Source organism: Mus caroli, unplaced genomic scaffold, assembly GCF_978045245.1.
Source record: "Mus caroli unplaced genomic scaffold, Mus_caroli_1 scaffold_3, whole genome shotgun sequence".
Taxonomy (NCBI): domain Eukaryota; kingdom Metazoa; phylum Chordata; class Mammalia; order Rodentia; family Muridae; genus Mus; species Mus caroli.
The window spans coordinates 135,018,841-135,041,127 of NW_028227258.1; the positions used below are offsets into that span (position 1 = coordinate 135,018,841).

The following is a 22,287-nucleotide window of genomic DNA, read 5'->3' on the forward strand; positions in this document are numbered from 1 at the left end:
TCCCTTCTTCTGGTGTGTCTGATGACAGCTACCGTGTATTCACATACATAAAATAAATAAATAATTCTTTAAAAAATTGTTTTAAAAGCTGTGGTAGCCTAAACTTTGGAATCCCAATGCTTAGGAGGGTGAGACAGGAGAATTGGCCATGATGACAAGGTCAGCCTGGATTAAATATAACAAAAGCTTGTTACAAAGAAAAGACATCATCATCAACAACAACAACAACAACCCAAAAGGTAGAGAATGAGAGTGGATGGCATGGGTGGAGTGCTTGCCTAGCATGTAAGAACGGTGAGAAGCTGTGGCTCAGTTCTTACATGAGCCAGGGTCTAAAAGGAGGAGAAAAGGGGAAGCGAGAAAGAGAGCGAGAGAGAGAGAGAGAAAGACAAACTATCATGGGTTTTCTCACAAGCAGGCTCCAAATATATATACACCCCTAAATAATAAATGTAAAAAAAATATTTAAAAGGAATTATACTGACCTATCATAGAAAATCCAGGCAGCCTATGCTCGCTTGCGTGTGTTCTCTCTCTCTCTCTCTTTCTCTCTCTCTCTCTCTCTCTCTCTCTCTCTCTCTCTCTCTCTCTCAGCACTTACCTGGGATGCTACTGTTCATATCCACTAAGCACTAGGAGGAAGGCTATTTATAACTTGGTACTATACTGAGCGATGCCCAAAACTGTGCTAAGGGTCACAGACAATGTCAACAGTCTCTCATCTGACCCTTGTCCTTGAGGTTAGCAAATAGCTATAGATTTTGTGGTGGCCCAGAAGTGCCGTGGACACACAGGGCTGTACAACCAAGCACTGGTGGGAGCTGACAGTGAGCCACACAGAAGACCAAAGCAAAAGAGGTGCAAGTTCACAAGTGACCCTACATGGCTACCGCATTAATTACTTCTCTCTTGTGGGAAAATGCAAGCCACATTTTGTTTTGAGACAGGGTCTCACAACATTGCCCAGGCTAGCCCTTTCTGTAGCTCAGGCAGTCCTTGAATTCCTTCTGTCCCAGTACCACCAAGCCTAACAGAAACTGATTGAACAAATGGCTGTACAGTGTTACTGTCTATGTTTCTCTCCCTTGTCACCTCCAGGTTTATATTTTCTGAAGCCAGGACAACTTACCCTGTCCACTTCCTACTTAGATTCTTCACGGGAAGGAAACAGATAGGCAGGGAAAAGCAAACAGTCTGGCTGGCAGGCCTTGCAGGATGCAGGCTGGCTTGAGAAAGGGCCGTAACCTCCTCTGCAGGATTAGCACCCTGCCCTCTGCACTCAAAGCTTCTGTGGATGGACCTCCCTGCCTCTTAACCCACTTATTCACTTAGGAAATTTACAAGGGTTTCCTTGGTGCAGCAAGTTTTCAAAGCTAGGTACATAGGATGGGGGTGGGGAGCACAGCCCTGTCCCTTCCCCTCAAGAGACTCTTCTAACTAGACAAAGGAAGACAGACTTGGTTGGGGGAAACAAATTATGTAAAGGTAACTGAGCAAAGCTGGGGATGGTGGTTCACACCCATCATCCAGCACTTAGGAGGCAGAAGCAGAAGAACAGCCCTAAGTTCAAAGCCATCCAAGCTACAAAGTGAGATGCTTATCTGGGCTCACAGGAGAAGGAAGAGAAGCAAACTCAACAAATGCACAGCTATCAATGGAGAGATCAATGACCCAAGAAAAGAGGGAGAAGCAAGAACAGGGTGAAGGGTGAGAGGGGGTAGCAGGATAGGGAACTAGCCTGGGTTGTTTAAATGTGAGAGCCTGCTCTCTGTCCACAGGTTCATCCTTCTGATGAGCACAGGGAAGCTTCTGTCTCACGGAAGACGCCACAGCAACCAACAATTTCAGTGTTTGGTTCAAAGTCTAAACAAGACTGACTTCCTGAAGCATCAGACTAGGGGTCCAGCAGGACAGATTTATTATGATGTCTTTGCTGACAACAAAAAGCAACTAAATCTAAACAACAGAAATCCATGTTGTTTTATGTTGAATAATAAAAGTTACACGTCATTGTACAGGTGTGACACAGTTTTTTGTTGTTGGCTTTGCCTGTTTTAGATGCTAACTACCTGTAGCTTCACACACTAGGCAAGAGCACTACCATTTTTATTATTTTGAATATTTATTTATTTACTGTGTATGTGTGTACATGTGCATACATGTGAATGGAGACCCAGAAGAAGGCATAGAGAATCTTCCTCTCGTGTTCTCTGCCTTGTCCCTTGAGGTAGAGTCTCTCCCTGAACCTGGGGTTTCCTTTTTTTTGGGGGGGGAGTGCTAGGCTGGAAGCCAACAAGCCCCAGAAATTGATCCTCTTCTTTCTGCCTCTCTTGGAGCTGGGGTTACAGGTAGACCCAGGACATCAAGTGTGTTACAGGGGTGCTGCGAGCCAAAGTCCAGTCCTGTGATTGACTAATTAGTGCCCTTAACTGCTGAGCCACCCTTTCAGCACCCCCCCCCAAATTTTAATATGCCATTTATTTCACCAAATAGTACTCTTGAAAAATCATACATTGTATGCTTTCAAGATCTTGCCCTTAGCTTGCTGAAAGCACCACAATTAAAAGCATATAGTAGATATTTCTTAACAGAGAATGTTTGTTTTTTTTTTTAATGTGTATGTTCTCCTTCTCCAGTAGCCATACTAACCTCAGCTGCATCCTAAGTTTAGTATATGTACTGGCCAGATGAGCACGGACAGGTTTGGTTATGGAGAGATCTTTTAGAAACTCAATAGAAGTGGCTTCCTATATGTACCATCTTATGCTACCTCAGAATAAGAAGAGGAACAGGAGGAGGGAGAGAAGGGAGAGGAGGAAGAGGAGGAGGTGGTGGCGGCAACAGTGGCAGGTATCTGTATGTTGGTAACTGGACCTTCCGCAACAGCAACCCAGTATAGGGGTCTCCTGAGACCACAACTGCCACTTTCTCTTCCTGGTCCCCCAGTCCTGGCTCAGAGATCAGCATTGCTTCTTGTTCTTTCAGACTCAGACAGGACAAGCTCAATGGCAGCATCTGTAACCACGAAGATCTACTCAGCACATGGAGTGACCTGTGAATTCTGACCTCCTGTCCTGACGTGAAGTATCATGTGCACTTCAACTGTTCCACGACGGACTAAGAAACTAGTGGCTTCAATCTTAACTGAGCAGGCTTCCTACCCACCTATTGTGAACTTCATTCCGAAGTAAGCAGAAAGGCTACTCAGTGTGTGAAGAGTCTAGATATCAGCTAGGGAGAAGAAAGAGAGAGGAAGGGGGAAGGGACCCATTAATGGGTAAAAAGATGCAGCTAGATAGGAGGACTGAGTTTAAGCTCCTATTATACAGAAAGGTGATTGGAGTTGGTAGTTTTAACTCTGTGTGTGTGTGTGTGTGTGTGTGTGTGTGTGTGTGTGTGTGTACACATACAGAGTGCAGGTCCCCAAGTCAGAGGAGTCAGATTCCCTGGAGCTGGAATCACAGGTGACTGTGTGCCACTAAAACCAGCACCTGAGAGAAGATAAGGGGACCAGGAGGTCAGGAGGTCAAGACCAGGTCCAGCCACACAGTAAGGTTGAGACCAGCCTGGGCTACATAAGATCCCATTTCAAAGGAACCAAAACAACAACAACAACAAAAAGTTAGGAAATATGAAGAATGTCAACCTCAAGAAATGATATATGTCTAAGGTCATGGGGAACTAAAATATTATGGGTTGATAATATACAACTTATACATCTACTAATAATTACTACACCACACACATTTATACAATTATCTGTCAATAAATTAGTTTAGAGGAACTGGAAAGATCACTCAGGAGTTAAGAGCACTGGCTGTTCTTGCAGAAGACCTGGGTTCAATTCCCAGCACCTACAGAACAGCTCACAAGCATCCCTAACTCCAGTCCCAGAGGATCCCATACCCTTGCTGGGCTCTTTGGGCATGTTATAAATGTATTTATTTCTCAAATTATTTTTGAGACAAGGTCTCACTATGTAGCCCTGGCTGGGACAGATAAGGTTGGCCTCAATTTCATACAGAAATCTCTGCATCTGCCTCCCAAGTACTGAGATTAAAGGTGGGTACCACCATGCTTGGCTTTAAAAAAACAAAACACACTTTTAAGGGAGTCCAGATTGTAAAATATACTTTTGCATGGACAAACTGTGTACTAGTATACTCCATTCTTATACCCTTGGAACTCTTTGCAATGTGTAACACACCAGGAAGGCACATAAGAAGGCTACCAGCCTCAAACTCTCTCCCTGGAGCCAGACTTACTGTTCTCAACAAACCAAAACCCAGTTCAGCATAAACGGTAAAATCTTAAGGTGGCCCAATGAGAAACCACCAACTAACGTCTAACCAAGAGCTGTCCAGTGACTCATACACAAGTAAGGCAAAGCCTTTCTCCTCTCCTCGGCCTCCCTGTGGTCTTTAATCCACGGTTGCCTTGCACCCGGTTCCATTCCCACTTCCTCTGACATTCTTTACAAGCTTTGTTAAGTCACACCCTGCAATTTTTGCTTTTAATTTTGATGCTTCATTGGCTTAACAATAAAAAGATGTATGGCTCTTAATCATCTGTCTCTGAAGTACTCTTCTGTGATGCAGGGAGCACAGCTCTTCCCATCTGTATGGCTTCAGTAATTGCTTCCCTGACTGCAGAGGCATCGCATCGACTGTAACTGAGAGCAGCTTTGCATTAGAGGTGTGCTTTATTTATCTATCCCACGTTGAGTGTGGCTGCTCAACATGAATGTAACGGGGTATTTCTGTGGATGAGAGTTGGCATGTCAAATGCATCGAAAGGGAAAATGGTGGGATAGTTTTCATAAATGTTAATATCATGAGTTATTTTGTGAAAATCCTGATATTCAGGGTCTTTTTCTCAAAATAAAAAAGTCCTTGTTAAACCAGAAAATAGATAGATAGATAGATAGATAGATAGATAGATAGATAGATGGACAGGGGGACTGACCAACCAAGCTTTGGCAATGAAATAATTTGTCCTGTCTCACTGTTTACCTGTGGATGACCTGGAACTGGCTATGCAGCCCAAGCCATCCTGAATGTTCCTGCCTCAGCCCCGAGAGCACAGTGAGCCCCCATCTGGTTGCAATTTGTGGATTTCTGCCGAGTCTGTGCTGCCTGACTCACCAGCTGTTCTTCACTCAAATACACTGTTTAATTTATTCTGCCTCAAGTTTGTCCTTTAACAATATCAATATTCTCCAAGACAAAATTTATCCGTTCATATATTCCAAGTTTTGAGACAACATTTCACATAGCCTAGGCTGGCCCCAAGCTCATTACATGTGAGTCTAACATCGAATGTCTGATGCTAACCTCTACCTCCCTAGTCCCAAGAGTAGAGGCATACACCACCACACGAGGCTCAGAAGTGGTCATATGCTCACCCCTGGGTAATGCATTCACAAGGTGTGACAGCGTTTAGAGTTGGGGTGGTAGGGTCGGAAGAGGGGGGACATTGAAAAACCTGGACTAGAGGCTTCTGAATATTAGTGAACAAACTATGAAGGCCAGTTGATATTGTTCACTGCTTAGCAGTCATGTGCCTGTAAAGAAGTTTATGAACTTTGACCCTTCGCCCTCCCCCCACCACACCCAAGGTACCAAGGATTGAACCTGGGACCCACATAAGCTAAGCAGGGCTCTGCCACTGAGCCCCACTGACAGCCCTCTATTCCTTCTCTTAATAAAATGAGGATATTACAACTTTCCAAAGTGGATGCATTTATAATTCGCCACATAGATCTGTTATTATGCAGAATCCTCATGACTGACACCCCACCCTACAACCAATATGCATACAAGAAGCAACAAGCTGATTCCAGTGCCCCACAGCCCAGGCAGGCAGAGCATCTCAAAGACGACCTCTGACCGGTGACACGGCCTGGGTGGGCAGACCACACCCAAGAAAACTCCTACCTAGTGCCACACAGCATGAGTGAGTTGTAGCTCTCCTGAGACGACCCCAGACACCCAGAGGCTTAGGGTGCCACCAAGATGAACAAGTGGAAGAAATGAAGGAGAAGCAGAAGGATTTGGGCACAGTGAAGAGAGGTGGAACTGGAGACTCGAGGTTAGCGAAGAACTGCCTGATGTGAGTAGCCAGAGATGCCACCTAAGGACATGGTAAGGTTCTGGCCCTGCAGCAGTTGGGGGTCTCTTACCACCAAGAGCCAAGCAGACACCCCTGGCCTGGGCTGCCACCTGATACCATGATGCCCGAGGGCTCTGCAGAGCTGGCCCCACCCCTTGCCTGGGCATCATGGGAGAGCTGGCCCAGGTGTGAGAGCAGGAGAGCGTCCCTGCCCCTTGCCAGCTTCACCACTCAGGAGAGTGGCCTGTACCTCATCCAGGAAGCACCATAGAGCTGCCCATGGTTTGCATGGGTTACAGGTGAGCCAGTCTGTGAGGACAAGAGAGCTGGCCTCACCAATAGTCTGCCATGTGGTGCCCTGGATGAAGGAAAGATGCCCTCCCCCCTCTCTTGCCCCTTGCCACCTGCGGCAGGCTGGAGAGGTGGCCCCACCCCTCGATGGCTACAGCAGTTGGTAGAGTGGGCTCTGCACCTCGCATGGGCAGCACAGTAGAGCTGACCTTGGTGGTGTGGGCATAGGTGAGCTGCCCTGAGGACATGAGAGTGGGAGAGCTGAGCCTGCCCCTTGCCAGCTGTGACACTGGGTGGACTAGTGGGTCAATGATAGAGAGCTGATGGGCTGACTACCTCAGCTACCACACAGACCAGATTCAGGGCTTTGAGTTGGCCCACCCCAACATCTACCCCATCTATAACTGCTAGAGTGCATGGAGGCTCCAGTCCTACAGGATCTCCAGGACACAGGGCAGCAGCTGGAGATCTGAGAGGACTCCTGGTACAGATCCATTATTGATGGTGTAGCAGAAGCCAGAGCCCTCGAGCCAGGCCAATGACTCACTGCAGTGAACATGTGCAAGTCAAGATGTGTGGATAAAAGGGTGTACCACGTGACACACTGTGACACGCCACAGCTTCCACACAAGGCATTTTTTTTTCTTTTGGGGGGAAGCTACAAGGGCAGAAGGAGAAAATGAAGGGACAGGGAGATGAGTGGGGTTGGGTGCATGATGTGAAACTCACAATGAATCAATAAAAAGTTTTAAAAAATTAAACAAATTTTAAAAAAAACCCTCAGTCAGAGGTTTTGTAGCAACCTCAACAGCCTCACCAAAATGGACGTTCAATCATTAAGAAGCGAGTCAGGGAGACGGCTCAGCACATAAAGGCACCTGCTAGGCCTGGGGACCTGAGTCCAGCCTCTGAGGCTGATGAAGAGGAGGAGAACTGAATCCTACAAGTTGAACTTTGACCTCCACGTGTGTGCTCTGACAGACCTGTGCCGACACACTCACGCACAAAATTAATAAAAGCAAAAGAAATTTTTTAAAAATTAAGCATTTGAAAGAAAAAAATGTGTGGCACAAGCTTGTAAGTTGATTAGTGTGTGTGTGTGTGTGTGTTTGTGTGAGTGAGAGAGTATGTGTGTATGTAATGTGTGTATGTGTGTTAGTGTGTCAGTATGCATGTATGTGTGTTGCCCCTCAATTTACATAGCAGAACACACACACACACTCACACACACACACACACACACACACACACACACACACACACACTGACCACCTGAGACCTGACCCCGGGGACCTATATAACAGAAGGGAAAACCAATTCCTATAGGTTACCCCTCGACTTACAAGCATGTGATCCAGGCACTTAAGAAGCTGAGGCAGGAGGAGGTTGAGTTCCGGGCCATTTTATATGGTGTGACCCTGTCTCTTTAAACAGGAAAAGAAGGAGGGAGAGGAACTCTGTATTCAACCTGGAAAGAGAAGGCTAGACCACCTCCATGTGAAGTGCAAGCTTGCTGGCCATCTTTGGAAAAGATGGCCTAGAATTAACAGCTAGTATTTAGCCCAAAAAAAGCCTGTAGTTAATTAATTCCAAAGTCAAAAACAAGCATAAATCTTTAAAATTATTATGAGGAAGTTGGAAGCCCAGAAAACAGCAGGCTTGGAAAAAAAAAAAAAGCCTGCAGAGGAAACAAAAGGAGGTTTTCAGCCAAGTTGAGAGTCAGAAGCACGTGAGCACTGAGGTCAGATCCTTGAGGCAGTGAGGGCACCAGACCGAAGGAAATCAGAACCAGAAACTCCTCCGGCTCCTTTATCGTAAATGACTGTCAAAACCAAAACCCGTCAGAGAGCAATCTGCCCGGTGGAGGGGAGAAGCTTGTGTTGAGAGATGCATGGGCTACTGGCCAAAGCAAGAGGGTAGGCCGGGCGCCTCTGAGGAATGGGGACAGGAGACAAGGTGTCAGACACACAAGGACAAACTAACTCACAGCAAGGCTGTTAGGGGACAGGAAGCTGGGTAGAGGACTGCTGACGGGGAGATACAGTCAGAACAGAGCACAAGGCACACAGCAATGGAAGCCAGTTAACTGCTTTGTTTTGTGTCTTTAATATATTAAAGGAGGCAGTAAGGGACATCATTATCCTTAGAGTGTTACATAAAGTACAGAAAAGCCATGCTTGTTCGAATGGTTGGCTGGATCTAATTTTCTGCGATGAGGTGTTGTACATAGCCCAGGCTAACCCAGGTAGCTCAGTCTGGCCTTGAGTTCTCAGTATTACTGCCTTTGTGTCATGAGTGTTGGAATATGAGGTATGGGGCATGAGCACAGTGGAAGTCAGAGTGTCTCTTCACAGTAAGATACTGTGTGTCCCAGGAGTGCCTTGGACTAGATTTCCCAGTCTCCATCCAACTCCACACACAACCACCCTTTTGCTGTGACCCTGACCTCAACAGGTTACCTTCCAGTTAGCCAGCATACCCAACTGTTTACTAACAGACTTCTTATATCTCAGTAGTGCCCTCCAAGGACCCAAACCTTACCTCACCCACCAGCAGACGCTCTCAATCAGACTCACTGCCAACACTGCTGTAGCTCTCAGAATCCAGCCCAGGGCTCACCAGACCTCCTCCGTCTCACCCATCCCACATTGGCAGCCCTCGTCAGCTGCCCTCCAAACAACTCCTAACTCATTATTTTCTTCACTTTTTCTCCTGGATAACTAGATTCTGCTTGAAATGTCAGTTCCTACACTACCAGTGGGGATTCCTCTAAGGCTCAGTGATGCAGTGCTGACCTAGTGTCTTAGGGTTTTGCTGCTGTGAACAGACACCATGAACCAAGGCAACTCTTATAAGGACAACATTTAATTGGGGCTGACGCTAGGTTCAGAGGTTCAGTCCATTATCATCAAAGTGGGTGCACGGCAAGCGTCCAGGCAGACATGGTGTAGGAGGAGCCAAGAGTTCTACATCTCCATCTGGAGGCTGCTAGGAAAATACTGGCTTCCAGGCAGCTAGGATGAGGGTCTTAAAGTCTACACCCACACAGTGACACGCCTACTCCAACAAGGCTACACCTACCTACTCCAACAGGGCCATACCTCCAAATAGTGCCACTCCCTGGACCAAGCATATACAAACCACCACACCTAGTAGGCATGAGGCCCTAGCAACAGAACCAGGAAACAAACCATAACACTCCTGAGTGCTAGCAGTAGACTTCCTTGGGAAGTGCTTGCCTTAGCACGGTGGAAGCCAGGGGTTGTCAGCGCCTCATCAGCAGCAGGATGCTGAATGCATGTGATCTCTGAACTTTGGGGGACAGAAGCAAGAGCATCCCAAGCTCAGGGTCCTTCCTCAGAGGATACATGGAGTTGGTGACCAGCCTGGGCTATGAGAATCTAAAATAAATGCTGGAGATCGTTCTAACACACAGACTTTACCATGCAACTTCCTGCCGTCTTTCCAGACCACAGACAAAAAGCCACTCCTTGCCCAGCCCACACTTCCCTCTGACCTCCACTCTGGCCTTAAAACTTCCAAGGCTCTAGCTGGTTTAAGCTATTTTTAGGCCCTCAACTATATCACCATCTCTCCTTGAGCCCCTCATTCATATTCTGTTGCTAAAATGCCCTTTGCCTCTCTCTTGTGAGAGCCTGACTTCCATTTTCTCAGCTGGTCCCTGTGCCACGTTAGTTAGCACCATGGTGAAGCTCCTAGGCATGGCAGCGAGGCAGCCTGGCCTTCACCTGCCCCACCTCCTCAGCGCTGCCATACTGAGCAAGTTACTTTTCTTCCTTTTGAGTCCTCTCCTCTTGCCACATAAAGAAAAATGCCATGTTGCTGGAGTGACGCAATGAATCACATGCGAAGCACAGGCTCTGAGAGAGGCAGTGCTCGTGATGTTTAAAGACTGTGAGGGTGCTGTCAACACTTAGCCTTGCTAACAGATTAGAAGAGGGAACAGGCCCAGTACCCAGGGCCACTTTCTGCTACTTGGTCTCATGTAGACTTGACCTTCTGATCCTCCTGCCTCCACCTCTCCAGTGCTGGTATTACAGGTGTGTACCACCCAGCCCTGACTCCAGGTCTGTGTCTGGTGTCCTTTTGCAGGATTTTGTGGGCTCCATAAAAGCCCCATCTGTAACTTATGTTCTGTCATTTGAGTATAGCCCCGGTTACTATCAGATGGTCCCACACATCTCATTCAGCTGGCAACCCTTGTTGTGTAGCCAGTTCTTGTTGTGTTAATTGAAACATTCCAGGAAGGTTTCTAAAGCCCAGGAAGTAAACTCACAGGGCCCAGGAAGCTCATGAAAGGTACAAAATTCATAAAATTTGCACACACACTCCCCCCATGGGAATACAAGTTAATAATGGCTGGGATCAGTGACTCTCTGGTGGAGTCCAGGACAGCATCACCCATGCCGGAGTGGGCTTTTCTATGACACACTGCCTTTGAGTTACCCATGTTCCTGTAACATATTCATGTACACACTAGACTCATAGGGTTCACAAAGGGTTCACAAAACAACCCTTGGGTGGAATGGTTTCTTTGGCTTGTCATTGATGCCTGTTTGATTACTGTGAAGAGACACCAGGACCTCAGCAACTCTTATAGAGGAAAATATTTAATTGGGGCTTACAGTTCAAAGGGTTAACCCATTATTGTCATTGTAGGAAGCATGGCAACACGCAAGCAGACATGGGGCTGGAGAGGGAGCTGAGAGTTCTATATCTGGATCAGCAGGCAGCAGGAAGAGAGATGACTCTAGGCCTGACTTGAGCTTCTGAAACCCCAAAGCCCACCCACAGTAACACACAACAAAGGGAAACCTACTCAATAAGGCCACACCCACCCCAAGGGCACACCTCCCAATAGTGCCTCTCCCTATGAGCCTATGGAGGCCATTTTCATTCAAACCACCACCTTATCTTAGATAAATAGGTATTTGTTTTCATCTCATCAAGAAAAGTTCCACAGTGAGAACAGTTACCTGTCTCCCATTCACTCTGCTGCTCCTAGCACCCATCGTTCAGCTAATATTTGTTAACGGTTGGAGGGATCGTTCAGTGGTTTGGGTCCTTGCTATGCTATCCCCAGAACCCAGGTAAATGAAGGAGCATAGTTGCCTGCCAGTGATTCCAGCTTTGGAAGGCAGGACAGGGCATCCCTGAACAAGCTGGCAAGAGCTCTGGGTTTGATCTAGAGATCTTTCCTCAAAGAATAAGGTAGAAGATTGATGGCAGACTATTTTGGACCTAGGAACAGTAAGATGGCTGAATGAGTTAAGACACCTACTGCTAAGTTCAACCCTCAGGTCTTACACAGTGGAAGGAGAAAACAGAGTCCTGCCAGACATCCTCTGACCTCTACATGCATGCCATGGCATGCACATATCTATACACATTACATATACACACACACATACACATCTGCACAGGGATGCCGATGCCCACACACATGTGAATGTACGTACACACATGCACTCGCCACAGACACACTGAAAAGAAGAAGAATGTCTTTATTGAATAAGCACCCAATGTACAGCTCAATGATGGAAGACACACTTAGCATGCATGAGGTTGGGTGTCTTACTAAGTTGCCCAGGCTAGCCCTGAACTTGTCCTTCTCCTTAGTCAACATTTCCAACCACTGGGATTACACAGGTACACCATCACATGTGCACATATGTGGACACGCACTATATGCGATGATACATATACATTACATGTATGCATAAATGATATGATGACTTCCAGGTGGTAGGATTTTAACTTGATTCTGGAAACACTGAAAAATCTATGGCTACCATTTCATAATAGGACACACCTCAGACTGTCCTGGGAACGCTGCCAGGCTTGTTGCTTGGCAACGCAGTGGCTTTCTCTCCCCTTTAGTGGGGCTGGAGAGTGAACGGAGAACCTTGCTCATAGGCAAGCGCTCCCACCGAGAGCTTCATTTCTAGGTCCCATTCCATCACTCCTTCATCCCATTGCTTTGTGAGAGAGGGTCTTACTATGCAGCTCAGGCTGACCTTGAAATTCTTAATCCTCCTGCCTCACATTTCCAAGTTTGTAGGTCTTTCCTTCACCCTTTATAAGCATAAAACAGAGGAAATAAATAAACAAGCGGATTACTACAATACAGTCTCCTTGGAGGCTAAGATAAACACATGCTGGTTATTCATTTATTTCCTACTGTGAACTATGCCTTGTGTTTGTTAGACACACATTCTACCCTCTCCTCTCCCAACCCCCTTTAAGTTTTTATTTTGACGCAAGTGTCTTACTAAGTTGCCCCAGCTAGCCTTGAACTTGCCCTGCTCCCATGTCAGATTTCCAGGAAATGGAATGACACAAGTACACCACCAAACCTAGCTAAAACTAGACCGACCTTGCCTGTCTCTCCCCCTCTTCTTACCCCTCTGGGTGCTAGGAATCAAATCTGGGTCTTACCCATGCTGGAAAAGCACTCTACTGCTCAGCCACACACCAGCCTCCTGCTCGTTATTTTTAGAGTAACCGTGTATAGAAAGAACCTTCCAGAATGAAAGGTTCCACACCCTACAGAAATGTCTGCAGGCCAAGTTTGGAAACAGGATAGGTCTTCTCACAAAAGATCACATAAGAGGGACACCCTCTCTGTGCTCAGGGCTGGATTTGCCGAAGTGCTAGAAAAAAATTAAGCTGGGTCTATTTAATATTTTATTCCCTTACACATCTGGTAACTGAGTCAACCTGACCTTACCACTTCCCAAGTGCTGTCTGCAGAACACAAGTCAGCCTGCTCACCTATTAGAATAAATACAGAGTAAATACCTCCCTGCAGGTGAAGCCTTTATGCCGCCTTGTCTTTGTAGGAAATCCAACTGAATTAGCTAATCATATCACTATGGTTACTGACCCCTCAAACTTCCGTGACGTAGTGGTCTTCATCCCAAGTCTGGAGGTGGCATACAAAACTGTCCCCTACCACACTACCACAGTCCCAGTGTTCCAGAGTCTGATGGGGAATTATCACAAGTTCAAAACCAGCCTCCACCAAGGACATAGTAAGGCCAGCCCAGTCACAGAACATGACAATGTTTCAAAAAAGAAAATCATTAAAGCTTATTCACGAATAATCTAAAGTCAAATTAGTACACCAGCATTCACCTCTCCTGGGCTACAGAGGCAATGTGAGCAGCTGCCTCAGGTCCCCATGCCATCCCTGCCCCATGGACTACATCTCCTCACACCACAAGCCAAAAGAAACCCTTCCTCTACTTAGAAATAGTTAAAATTTACCTGATATGGGTACAGTTTTCCAGTTCAAAACTTTATGGCAAAGGTCAGTACACTAGAGTTCTGAAGTTTCCAGCTAGGCTGTAATTTCAGTCACACCCACACAATCCAGGAGCACAGCAAGGCCCATAGAGAGCTCAGGTGAGGTCATGTTACAGCTCTAAGTATGAGGAGACAACTAACAGCTTTGCTTAGCTTAGCTAGTCCAAACGCTCTGTCTTCCATAAGACAAAGAAGGACATGGCCTGGTGCTGTGGTTCTGTGCTCAAAAAGAGGGGGAAGTCAGTAGACACAACAATCTCAGGAACCTTTCTTTTACATTATGTCACTAAGAAGATTCATAACTGATGCTCTATGGATCTCTCTCACTGGACACTGAGCTAACAGACTCAGCCATAGTATATGACCAGAAAACCCCTGAGATCCTCCTGTCTCTGTCTCTACAGTGCTGGGACCACGGGCAGGTGATGGGAACTTGGGCAGGAGCTGGGAACACAAGCAGGTGTACTATATACAGGTTTTAGATGCATGCTGAGGATTCGAACTCAGGTCCTCACACTTAGAAAGCATTTTACTTTGCTGTCTGAGTTATCTCCCCCACACCCACTAAACATTATTTTACAGTATAAACATTCTAGCTGAGTTGACTACATTTAATATTTTGTTTGTTTAGGGATCAAACTCAGGTGTCGCACGTGCTAGGCAAGCACGCAACCACTGAGCTATCTCCTCCTCTATTGTTCCTGAATTTTCCTCCATTTAAATGATTGTGGGGTGCCTCGAATCTGGGGTACCTCTGATCTGGAGTGGCTTGGATCTAGCACATGCAAGATAAGCACTCTACCACTGCACTGTGTACCAACTCTCTTTCCCTTAACACTTAACACGCAATGTTTCCTCTGTTTCTTACAAATGACCATGTATTTGGACGAGCAGGAGGTTCTCAACCCCGAAAAGTATCTGCATCTCTAGCTACAGCCTTGCTTCTATCCATGACGTAACAAAGTCTACCCAACGGGACTGGTGGCCAAGAAAAAACATGCTTCCAACGTTTCTGATGGGCACCGCCAAATCATGTTCCCCCCACCCATCAGTGGTTGGCTCTGACAGTCCAACACAGCACCCAGGGGGCATCTGCTCAACCTTTTCTTCTTCTCTTTCTTTTTTTTTAACACGTATTCCAGGCTAGCCTCAAATATGCTTTGTACGTGAAGATGTCTCTGCCTCTTGAATGCTGGGATTACTGGTATGCACTGCCAAACCTGGTTTAGGTGGAGGTCAGGATTGAACCAGAACCTCGATCATGCTTGGCCAGCTCTCTACCAAGTGAGCTACAACCCCAGCTCACTCATATATAGAACATTTTCAAAGAGGCTCTTAGACATGACCCCTGTCTGTCCTCGGGCTTCCTTCATCATCTGCTCACTTTCTGCCCTCCGAGAGCACCCTGCCACGGTGGTGGCAGCTGTGAGGTCTGAAGGCTCTGCTGTCACACTGAAATGTGCCTGCCTCATTGGCATCTTACTCCCTTAGACCAGTGGTTTTCAGCCTTCCCATTGCTATGACCCTTTAATACAGTTGCTCATGTTGTGGTGACCTCAGGCCATAAAATTATTCCATTGCTACTTCATAACTGCAATTTTGCTACTGTTATGAATTACAATGTAAATATCTGATATGCATGATATCTGATACGTGTGACCCCCACCTAAGGGTGAGAACCACTGTCTTAGAAGCTCAGTCAACTAATCTTGTAAGCTAGTCATACGTGCTGGATTACCTGGATAGATTAAGAAAAATATAATTATCATTACTACATCCAATAATATCCTAAACAAATGTATCCATTACAGTATTGTGTCTTATTTACATGATAATACAATTTGAAGGAATTTCGTTCATTTTTTGATAGACAAGTATCAGTATATACCACAGGTTGGCCTTGAACTTGAAGCACCCACCTTATGAGTGCAGGAACAACCAAGGTTCTTTTGCTACAACTGAAATCACCTGGGGGACTTTTAAAAAAGACACTTACCTTGCAGGAAATGCAGCTCAGTGGCTCAGTGCTTGCCTAGCAGGGGTGAAAGCCTGCACCTACAGCCACAGGAAAATAACTGCTCAAAACACCCAGAATTCCAAGGAAATGTGGGAAGGAGGATGACCCAGGCAGGAGGAGTTTTTAGTTTTTAGGCAGCCCTAGCACTGGGGAGCCGAAGACAGGAGGATAATGGGTTCAAGGCTAGCCCCTACTACAAGAAGCACTTTCTCAAACAAACAACAACAACAAAAAAAAAAAAAAAAGAAAAAAGAAAAAAAAGAAAGAAAGCAAGAGACCTGAGCAGTTTCCAGGATCCCCCAGGAAGGAAAGCACAATAAACATAATCAGAAAAATCTGACCCAGGCACAAGGCAAAAGAAAATGTGAGGCGCTGTAGGCCTATGGTAACAGGACAAGGACGCACTCAAGTAATTAATTATTTGTAAACAGGGCCTCAATATGTAGCCCTAGCTACCCTGAAATTCACTATGGTCACTATGTAGACCAGGCTGGTCTTGAGCCCACAGAGATCTGCCTGCCTTTGCCTCCTGAGTGCTAGAGATGTGTGAGCCACCATGACATGCAGCACTCAAATTTCCTGACATTAGAAAGAAGGCCAAGCGTAGTCTCTTAAATAACTTCTATTGCTTTTTAAAATTGAGCCAAGTGATCTAAACCAAAATTATTTGGCAAACAAGCCTATGCCAACTTCATGGTGGCTCTCTAGGTTCTAAAGCTATAAATCAGCTGATCTTATGGTTTGAGCAAAATTGGGACAATCCAACAGATTTTCCTCACAATCCACGGTGGATCTCTGTGGCTTTGAGGCCAGCCTGGTGTACTTAGAAAGCTCTAGGCCAGCCAGACAGACCTACATGCTGAGACCCTGGAGGGGAGATAGGGAGAGGGAAGGCCCACGGACATAACTGGGCCAACGTGAGAATGTAGCTCAGTGTCCACTATCTGCCCAGCATGCACAGAACCCTAAGTCTAGTCTCTGTTTGGGGGGAAACTCAGGGAAATGGCTTTCCACACAGATTATCCTTTCTTCTGCTCTGAATGGTCTTGTCAATACGCTCAGTTTAGCAAGGAGGTGACCAGAGCCACTCTCTGAAGACCTACTCCCACGCTAGCACGAGGGGGGAGGGGGGGGGACACATATTACTTCATCAGTCCCTGGGACTGCCTGGCATCCCCTCCCCACAAGTTCCTGGCATGTTGGAGGGCCCACCATAGAAGCCCAGCACAGCATGGCTTCCAAACTGGAAGGTTTGGAGGTTTGGAAGGCATGTTGGAGAAGAAACACTTTCCTCTAAACCTGGACTTTCCTAAATGGCCATGATACGGAAGAGTTCTTCGGTGACCTGAAACACGAATAGACAAAGCATCTCCACACCAGCACAGCACTGTTCTTTCCTTATGCTAACCTATTAAAGATGGCCAGCCCAGCCCAGTATAGTCTGCAACCCTGGTCTCCAGAATCTCTGTCAAGTGTGCATGTACTTCATGAGGCTTTCTTAGTTGCGTAAGAGAAGAGAACAGACTACTGTTCCCCATTCTGTTAAAGCCTACATGGTGCCTCACAAACCATGGTGGATCTCTGAGGGAGGTGCCTTTAAATAAACTCCAAGGACAGGCAGGCAGGAAAATGATGACCCGAAGATCAGCATGAACAACAGAGCCAAGTTTGAGGCCAGCTTGTTTGAGACGGGTAGCAAGGTCTTGATTCTGAAAACCAAAATTAAGAAAAAACAAAACAAAACAACTATAATCTGAACACAAAGGATATAGTTCAAGGGCTGCATAGAAGCTCATACCCAGACTCAGCTACAAGACAACACCCCCCAACACACACGCAGAGTGCAGACAGCTCCATAATGTCAGCATGAAGATCTGCCAGCTTGACCCACGTAGTGAATTCCAGCACTTGGGAGGTAGTGGCAGGATCAAAACTTCAAGACTAGTCTGTGCTACACACAGAGTCCAGGTAGAACTACATACTGAGACTCTGTCTACAAAACAAAGAGAGAGACCGACAGACAGACAGACACAGACGCAGAGAGACCAGCTGGAGCTTATGGGTTAAGAGCACTGGCCCTGGGTTCATTCCCAGCACCCCCACAGAGGCTCAGAACCCTCTTTAACTACAGTCCCAATATCCCCTTCTGGTCTCTGTGGGCACTCCACCCACGTGGTACACTGACATACATGTGTGCAAAACACCCATACATAAAAATTAATTTAAAAAAAATTAATGCGTGTTCATATATCTTATTAAAAATAAGGAGGAAAAAAAAAAAAAGAGCAGGTAGGTAGCAGCGCATGCCTCTCAGCGTTCCTGGGGCAGCTGCAGGCAAGTTAGAGGCTAGCCTGGTCTACAGAGCAAGTTCCAGTATAGCCAGGGTTATAAAGAAACTTTGTCTTGAAAAAGCAAAACAAAACAAAAACAGTATTAAGGCTCAGTGTTGGGCAGAGGTGGAGGGTGGCTTGATTGTGGAGAAGCGCTGGGAACCTGCATATCTCTGACTACTCAAAAATACGATGCAGTCATGGCGTTCAGCCTTAGCTGCAGACTGTGCTTCTGATACTAAAAGCAAACCTCCTACCATGGAATAAACCAATGACACTGTCCTCCCCACGGGAGAGCAATGTACAGGAGCAGGATACAGTGCAGAGAAATGCCACCCTGCAGGTTAAAGAAGGCCACACCGCTCCGGCTCAGGCCAAGGTTATCTCCCAGACATCGAAGGACGCAAAACAAATGCCACAAGAAAACAGCCTTCAAACAGGGACCTTTACAGCCCTCCGGGATTGCTAGTCTCCCGGCCTTCTTTTCTTCCGCTGAGCTGAGAAATGCCAGGGAGAGAACCGAAGGTCAGAACGGTTTCTCCTAGCCTGCGGTCCCCAGAAGGAGCGCTAAGGCCTGGGGACATTAGGAGGCTGCCTATGCCCGCTTCTGCTCACCGATGAATCATAATCCCCTTAGCTAAAAAAAAAAAAAAAAACCATTTAACTCCTCCTTTGCCTGACGGTGGGACAACAGAGGTGGGGGCGGGGGTGGTTTATAAATTACCAAAGGCTTTGGCTCAAGACACAGCGAACCAAGAAAGCAGGGGAGCTAATTAGGTCCTAGGAAAGGTTAAACAGCTGTCAGAGACGCCAGGCGAGGAGAACTTCACCTGTTTCCTCTCCTATCTGCCCGTGGACTTCAAGGATGCGAACAGGACACCCTCGGTGCCCGGGCTAGGGGTCCTGGGGAAGCGTGCACTCTGAGAATACATGGGTGACACCGGGTGCCCCCACTGCATTACACGGATGCAAACACGACACCCTCAGAGCCCAGAGATCAGAAGAAGCAGGGAGAGGCAGATGCGCGTTCACGGAAACACGGGATATCCCTATTGCAGGACAAGGATGCAAATGTGACATCCTCAAAGGGCCCATGGGCAACCGAGATAAGCGATGGGGGTTTCGTTTAGAGGAGCAAGGACGAGACGGGGCATCCCCTTTCGCTCTGCTCACCACTTGCTGCGCGCCGCGGAAAGTGGCGTCCAGCAGCATCAGTTTCCAGGGGTCGGACACCGCGCTGGGCAGTGGGATGTACACGTAGTAGGCGGCCAGCGCCAGCAGAGCGGCCAGTAGGACGCATGACGACCTCATTGTCCCCAGGCCGGGCTGTCCGGAGCTGACCGCGGTACGGTGCGATGCTACCCGGAGACGACCAGCAAGTTTCTGCCAGCCGCAGCTGCTGTTTCACGTGTTCCTCCTCAGGCTGCGAGCCAATCACAGGCTGCGTCGGGAGGAAGTGGGAGCGCGGATGTGCCCCCTCCGCGGTGTCCTTGCGAATAGCTGCGGGCTCGCCAGGTTGCAGGAAGCAGGGTGGTGCAGCCCGGAGGACACACAACAACCAGCAACCCCTGGCGGACACTGTGAGTATGACTGCCTGCGATGCCAAGCTGCCTCTGAAGGTGTGGCAAAAGGGGTTCCGGGTCAGCATGAGCTACCTGAAACAGTATCAGAAGAAAAACTAACAGTAACAAACAAACAATAAATCCGTTGGGTTTGGCGCACTTAACTGTTATCCTTGGTCTTGAAAGGAGGAGATATAAGGATAAAGGCCAAGGTCATCCTGGACTGCCTAACAAGTTTGAGTCCATACTGGGCTAGATGAGAAACCCTGTCTCAAGAAAACCAAAGTATCAGACACACAAGCAAATAGAAAACTCGGATAGCTGCACTGTGCAACTTTCAAAGAATATAAAGCATCTGATCAAAACGAAGATACTATTGCAAAAGATACCACAACTCCGATAAAGTCAGTGAGCGGTTTAAAAAGAGAGTTTCTGGCATGGTGGTGCACACAGCCTGGTTCTCATTGTGAGTTCTAAGCCACCCATGGCTATATGGGGGCATTGCACAACAAACACACAGATACAGATACACACACACACACAGAGAGAGAGAGAGAGAGAGAGAGAGAGAGAGAGAGAGAGAGAACTAATACCTGATTTCTCATAGCTCATGCAATAAGGCCAGTGTTGGCTTCCAAATGCCCTCAGCTGGGCCTGGTGATAACACCCATAATCTCAGAATTGGGAAGGTGGAGACAGGAGGACCAGGAGTTTGAAGCCAACCTGGGTTATATGAAACCTTGCTGGAAAAAAAAAAATAATAGAAAAAGGGTCTGGGAGTTCAGTTCAATGACAGAGTGCTTCACACACACACACAAAGCCCTGGGGTTACTTCTCGGCACCAGATATAACCAGTAAAGCAAAGATCTTATTGTAAAGTGTTTGTTTTTAATTATGTGATTTGCGTATCTCTGTGTGGAAATGTGCACAGGAGAGCAAGTGCTTGTGGATGCCAGAAGAGAGCATTGGATCCCCTGGATCCTGAGCAGCCTGACATGGGTGCAGGGAACTGCACTCTGGTCCTTCCAAAACCTTTGAAAAGTGAGCCCTTAGCTTCCAAGCCATTTCTCCACCGCCAAGTGGCTGCTGTTGTTTTAAGAAACTACAGTGATTCTTGATGCTTCCTTCATAGCTTGGAAAGGAGTTTTGTTGTTTTATTGTTTTCTTCTTGGTAATTTTTTTTAATGATGCCACTTAAGATAAAATAAAGCCCTTTCATCATTCTTCCTGTTACTTCACTTCACCACAAATAACACCAAGAACTACAAGAGCTGGAGAACAAGACCATGGACGGAGTTGACTCTCTGCACTGGGGGCAGATAGTTGCCTTTGTCAGGCATGCATTTTACCACTGAGCTGCATCTCAGCACCTGGCTTTTTTGTCTTGTTTTTGTTTTTTGAGATGGGATCTCCTAGCATAAAGTCATCCTCTTGTTTCATACTATAATACTGTCTTTACAGGTACTTGTCACCATGTGTAGTAAGACTATGTGTATATGTTTTTCAAGACAAGGTTTCTTTGTGTAGCCCTGGCTATCCTAGAACTTGCTCTATAGATCAGGCTGGCCTCAAACTCACAGAGATCTCGAACTCATAGAGATCCGCCTGGGAAGTAAAATTCCTAAGTACTGGGATTAAAGGTATGTGCCCCCACCACCCAACCTTTCTATTTATTTTTTACTTTTAAGCTTTTGGCTCATTGAGACAGGGCTTCGTGTAGCCCAGACTAGCCCTTTTCTGTAGTTGTGGTTGACTTTGAATGTCTAATCCTCCTATCTACCTCAACTTTCCAAGTAGGGTTACTGTCATGCACTAACAGGCTGCACTTGCTCTCTTTAATTTTTTTGTTTCTCATTATTGGAGCATGATTATGAAGTGCAAAGAAAATGCAGAAGGGTGACCAGATAACAATAATAGCTTATTGTGGGCTAAATCCTGTGCTCAGCACTCCGAAAGGATTGATGTATTTAGGTTTCATAACAATTCTGGGAAACATTCTTATTACTCTGAAAACAGCGTCATTTAAAGAAGTAGCCAGGCACAGGGCACAACTCTTTAATCCCAGGATTTGAGAGACAGAAGCAGGACAATTTCTATGAGTTTAAAGCCAGCCTGGTCTACATAGTGAGTCCTAGGCCAGCCAGAGCTACATAGTAAGGTCTTGTCAAAGGAAGGAAGGGAAGAAAGGAGGAAAGAGGGGGGAGGGGAGGGGGAGAGGGAGAGGGAGAGAGAGAGAGCTCTTTATCCTTAACCATCCAGCTGGTGCGAGCCAGGCTTTAAGCTGAGTCTGTATCGGGGATCTTGATGGTTTAATCACTCATAAGGAATGCGAGCTGAGGCTAAAGCTCTCTTGGAGAATGCTTGCCCAGCCTGCCAAGGCTTGAACCTCAGCCCTGCATGACAGTGGGTATGGTGGCACATGCTTAAGCCCAGCATTCAGCAAGTAGGCAGATCAAGGTCTTGCTTGGCCATAGCAAAAAAAAAAAAAAAAAAAAAAGAAAAAAAAGAAAAGAAAAGAAAAAGAAGAAAGGAGACCGACTTCCTGACTAGGCCATCCAAGAGTGGGCCTGATCCCCCCAAGGAAGGAAGGACTATCCTCTCTCGGTGAACAGCGCATCAAATGTGGCCTGGGAGAGGATGGAGGAGC

The 22,287-nt window shown here is 46.7% G+C and overlaps 1 protein-coding gene across 1 annotated transcript in view; it reads right to left on the minus strand.

Moving 5' to 3' along the window:
• Nucleotides 1-19,577, minus strand: part of Nceh1 (neutral cholesterol ester hydrolase 1) — a 62,434-nt gene extending 42,857 nt beyond the window's left edge. Inside the window, exon 1 of the mRNA XM_021158285.3 lies at nucleotides 19,252-19,577. Within this exon, the coding sequence (XP_021013944.1) occupies nucleotides 19,252-19,389 (138 nt within the window). The 5' untranslated portion in view covers nucleotides 19,390-19,577. The remainder of the gene's footprint in view (nucleotides 1-19,251) is intronic.
• Between the last annotated feature and the right edge of the window lie 2,710 nt (nucleotides 19,578-22,287).